Source organism: Cupressus sempervirens, chromosome 8 (assembly GCF_028749045.1).
Source record: "Cupressus sempervirens isolate cs-2001-9-10 chromosome 8, ASM2874904v1, whole genome shotgun sequence".
Taxonomy (NCBI): Eukaryota; Viridiplantae; Streptophyta; class Pinopsida; order Cupressales; family Cupressaceae; genus Cupressus; species Cupressus sempervirens.
In genome coordinates, this window is record NC_143125.1 from 535466180 (window position 1) to 535470796 (window position 4617).

Sequence of the window (4617 nt, forward strand, 5' to 3'; positions counted from 1 at the left end):
AAATTTTTGTACCACTGCATTAAAATTCAAAATTTTGACCAATCAGAATTTTTTTTCTTTGGATAAGGCCTAGTAGTTTAGAAACTATAGTCAATTTCCTATAGATTATTTTCTTACAACTTTTTGATATAAAGTCCATAACTAGTTTAAAATTATGCGTGAAGTTGGTTGCTAGTTTTTCACTATGACTTAAGCACATAGTTTGGTTGACCATGTTCCTGCACATACCCAATATATGATATGACATTTTTTTAGGAATGCATTTCAAAGTTAGTAAACTCTTGGGAATTTTATAAATTTTTTGAGAAAGAGGTTATATAGGCCATAGTAAAATATAATCTATATAGACAGGGGGCAGATTAGATCCTTGAGCACAAATGACTAACTAATTATGAGTATGAGGAGTGGGTAAAAAGATACAACCCCGCTGATGACTCTAACAATGAGGGCCCACCTAAACAACAATGGTTTTAAGAGATATTAAGAAAACAAAGCAAAGAATCACATGAATCAAGAGATGTCACATCAGGTTGGTGAAAGGGTAACTGTATGCATTTTCCATAATAAGTCACATATTTTGTTATAACCATAGTACTTTTGTCTAATGATCAAGTGACAAGTGTTGTTTCCCTCTAAGTCTGAAGCTTGTTGCACAACTGATCTCTATAAAGAAGTTCCCAAGAATTGAAGAAGGGTCTAAATTTTGAATAATGAAATAACATATGTCTATTTTAAGTCAGTCTAGTACTGTGTATTTTTATATTGCTAATGAATAGAGGAAATAGAATTGCAATGGTTTGAGTCCATGTTGAGTTGCTTTAATTCATAGATCTGATACTTTAATTGTATTATTTCAAGCAAATGAATACAAATGAAGAAATCATTAGAGTTATCCAATTTGGAACTTGTCTCTTCTCATTTAGATATTTAGATATATATATTTTTGGTGATTCAGTAGAAAGTAAATTGAGTTCCAGTTATAATTCATTTTGGATTATACCCCATCTCATGTTTTGTTATTAGTCTAATTGATTAAAGAAAATGCTTAATGTGTTGTGAAGGAATTGAACGGTTTCATGAGGAGATTTTGATAAGTATGAGATCTTAATAATGTATTAATCTTATTCACAAAGTGAAGATGTAGATATGAGGTTGCAGTGTCAAATTTGTAAATAAGACCCTAATGTATAAAGCACTGATCATAGTGTCATTTTGAGTAAAACATCTAGGCTTGCACAACTTCACAAATCTTTATTCAAAAAGTTTTTATTTTATGTCATATAAGTGTGGATTTGAAAGAATTTTCCCATAGTTGAATTAGAAATCATTGAATATAGAAAATTAGTTTTCTTGCATTTCTTTGGGTTTATTTTAAGTTACAAGAATTTAGGGCAACCATCTAATTCATTGGGATTTATGTTTGCATGTTATTATATAGATGTTATAGAAGAAGTGCAGATTAGTCCCAAGTATACCTGCCCGAACTTTGCAGAGTTCAAAATGGAAGAAGAGTGCATTGTGTAAACAATTGGTCCTATTGGTTTGATTGGATATACTAGTCATGATTCATAGCCAAATCCTAGGTATACTCCGCATTCCAAAATGATTAAAAATCCCATCAAATCATGAGCCTATAGAACCAACCAATATGCTAAGAGAAGATAACCTTCAAGCTTTCAGATAAATTCTTTAAACCAAAAAAAAAAAAGATTATCCAATTATAAAACACCATACCACAAAAGAACACAAAGATATACATACATATATAAACAATATATAAATACAAGAACCTCTCCTTTATCTTTATCTTTCCTTACATATAAAAAAAAACCTCTTTTATGTCTCCTATATATGTTATATATTGTATGTATATAGAAAGATAAGAGATTTTCAATGAAAAAGAATAGTTCTTTAAACAAAAAGTCAGAGTAAGATCACAACACAAACAAACATAAACATGCCTTGAACATAACACATAAATATACTTATAAATATACTATAAAAGAACTATAAAGAACTAGTTCTTTAAACAAAAAGTAAGATCTCAACTGAAACACACATAAACATGCCTCGAATATAAAACATAACTATACTATCAAAGAGTATCAGTATCCAAGTATTACTGAATATGAAAACAAACTATATATTTCCACAATGAGCCTTATCAAAATAATTTTGCCCCGGCCGCTTGCACTCCACCCCATACTATTAAAATGGGAAAATAAATCATTGTATTTTAGACAAATATACATAAATACAGGCCACCTAATTTAGTGCGCATCTCTAAAATAAGAAGGCAATAAATTTTTAAAAACAGGAATCAAACAAAATACGCTTCATATTGTACAACTAGTTTCAAACAATATACAGTGTAAAAATATCAATTACAGGTAGAAGTATGGTTGCCCCATTCTCTTCACAAATTGGATTGGATGAATATTGGATAAATGAATAGGAAAAAAATGAGCACTGGTGTTGGGTTTTTTAAGTTTTCTCAATTCTCTGAGAACATACAAGATGAAAATCTTATCTCTCTGTCGGCTAAGGGAATAATAAAACTACAGGATGTTTGCAATATACATTTGAATAAAAGAACAATTGGCTGCAAAACTATAATGGCTTGATTGCTAGGAATTCAGAAGCAAGTCAAGGAAAGAATTTTGGGCTCTCCTACAGGTATATACTTACAAGGTTTTTGGAAAAAATAAATGTTCAAGAGCACAAGTATTGCTTCTAGAGACAAAAACTCATTGAATTATAGGAACCAGGGGAACTGGAATGGATCATATGCTTCTTCTTGTAATTTTTTCAGGTCTTCAGACTCCATGGATGACACAAGACCCTCCAATTTGAAGGATTTCAATTCATCTTTAACACCCATTTCATCAAATGGTAGAATTTCAAGTGGGGCAGGAGGCAAGGAAGGCCATGCAGCTTCCATCACTTCAAGACCATGATGAGAATCTTGCAAGGCCAGGCTCTCTTCAACATTTGAGATCAAATTTTCCCAATCACTCACAATATTAGGATCCATAGTTCCAAGAGGGAAGCTTTCAGCATGAGAATCATCTGACAACTGAAGAACAACACCAGTAGTGAGCTCATCAGTTGGCTCTTGTTTGATGTCATCATTCTGATTGTCATTCATTGTCTTCTGCCCTAAACCCACATTCTCACAATACCCATCATTCTTGGTAATACCAGATTCAGACCCAGAAGCAGAAATGGCTGAATTTTCAGGCAGAGCATCAGAAAACTGTTGGGTATTTCCATTAGTTTCTTCCAGTTTCAGTTCAGCCACATTCTCACAACTATGATAACGATGGTGAGCTGACCTTCTTCTCCGCTTGGGCGGAGGAGGAGGAGAAGAAGAAGCAGTATTAGATTCAATGGTACCAAGATGTGGCAGATTGAGGCGAGCGGCAGATCCATAGAGAGTAGTTGCAGCTTGATCATAAGCAATGGCGGCAGCCTCAGCTGTAGCAAAAGTACCAAGCCAGAGACGAGCTCCCCTGTTGGGCTCTCTAATTTCAGCAACCCATTTTCCCCATGTCCTCTGCCGCACTCCCCTGTAATTACATAGAGCATTCTCAGGACCCCCTTTGCCCTTCATGCACCCCTTCTTTGACCCCTTTGCGGGGATTTTCCTTATCTGCTTCTTGGGCGCAAAGGCCATGGAAGTGCTTGTGCAATCAGCAATGGCACAACTGCTGGTTTTACTGCTACTACCATACCTCATTTCTCAGATATTGTACAAAACTGTTTTTGTGGTATTATCACAAGAAGAGAAAGAAGAAGAAGAGGATGAAAGTGTAATTGGGTAAGGAATTTTATTGCTTTTTGGGTTATGTAGAGAGGATCTAAGAGGATGAGGGTGGCTTTGAAATTTGAAAGCATGTGGCTGCATAGGTGTGGGGGGAGTGAGGAGAGAAGAGAAGGAATCGTTGAGGCAGCGCCACCCAATCACCAGACGATCTTTACAAACGGTTTGGTTATCCACAGGTGGCCGTGGGTGCATACATGTCCCTTTGCTTTTACTCATCTCCACGCGTCCCCTCTCCCCTTTCAACAAGAGAACCTCCTTTTTATCTTGACTCATCCCTTTGCTTTCTTTATTTTGCATCCTCCTCCACCTAGGCTGCCAACCACCTCCTCACTGACTTCTCAACTTATCTTTGGCCAAACCTCAAATTTGTACGCTAAATCACAAATTTGTGCCTTGATTTGTCTCCTTGCCATCGAGATCTGAGTTGCATGTTCTTTCTAAACACAATGCAGCATTTACATATACAAGTTTTGATCACCATGTCTCAAATCTAATCTTAGAAGTAGGTAATCTTCCTTTAAAAATATGGGTATTTATCAATTTGGTAATTATTGTGTCAAATTTATTGGTCTATTTTATATGAATAATAGTTCACAGAAACTTTATTTTTATGAGCAATGGTTCACAAAAAACTATTTTTAATGACAATGAATACAACACTTAATACTTATTGTATCTATGTTATGTATTATTTATAATTTATTGAATACATTTATTATAGTGTTTATGTTAGTTTTAGATAAAAACAAGGGCTACATGAGTTCCTACCTTTTGCCAAAAGTAAGTGGTTG

The 4617-nt window shown here is 34.5% G+C and overlaps 1 protein-coding gene across 1 annotated transcript; it reads right to left on the reverse strand.

Annotated features, from left to right (window-relative positions):
- Positions 1-2365: 2365 nt before the first annotated feature.
- On the reverse strand, positions 2366-3996 carry LOC149543552 (uncharacterized). Its single transcript, XM_089796301.1, has one exon. The coding sequence runs from the start codon at positions 3737-3739 to the stop codon at positions 2756-2758; it is 984 nt and encodes a 327-aa protein (XP_089652427.1). The 5' UTR covers positions 3740-3996; the 3' UTR covers positions 2366-2755.
- Between the last annotated feature and the right edge of the window lie 621 nt (positions 3997-4617).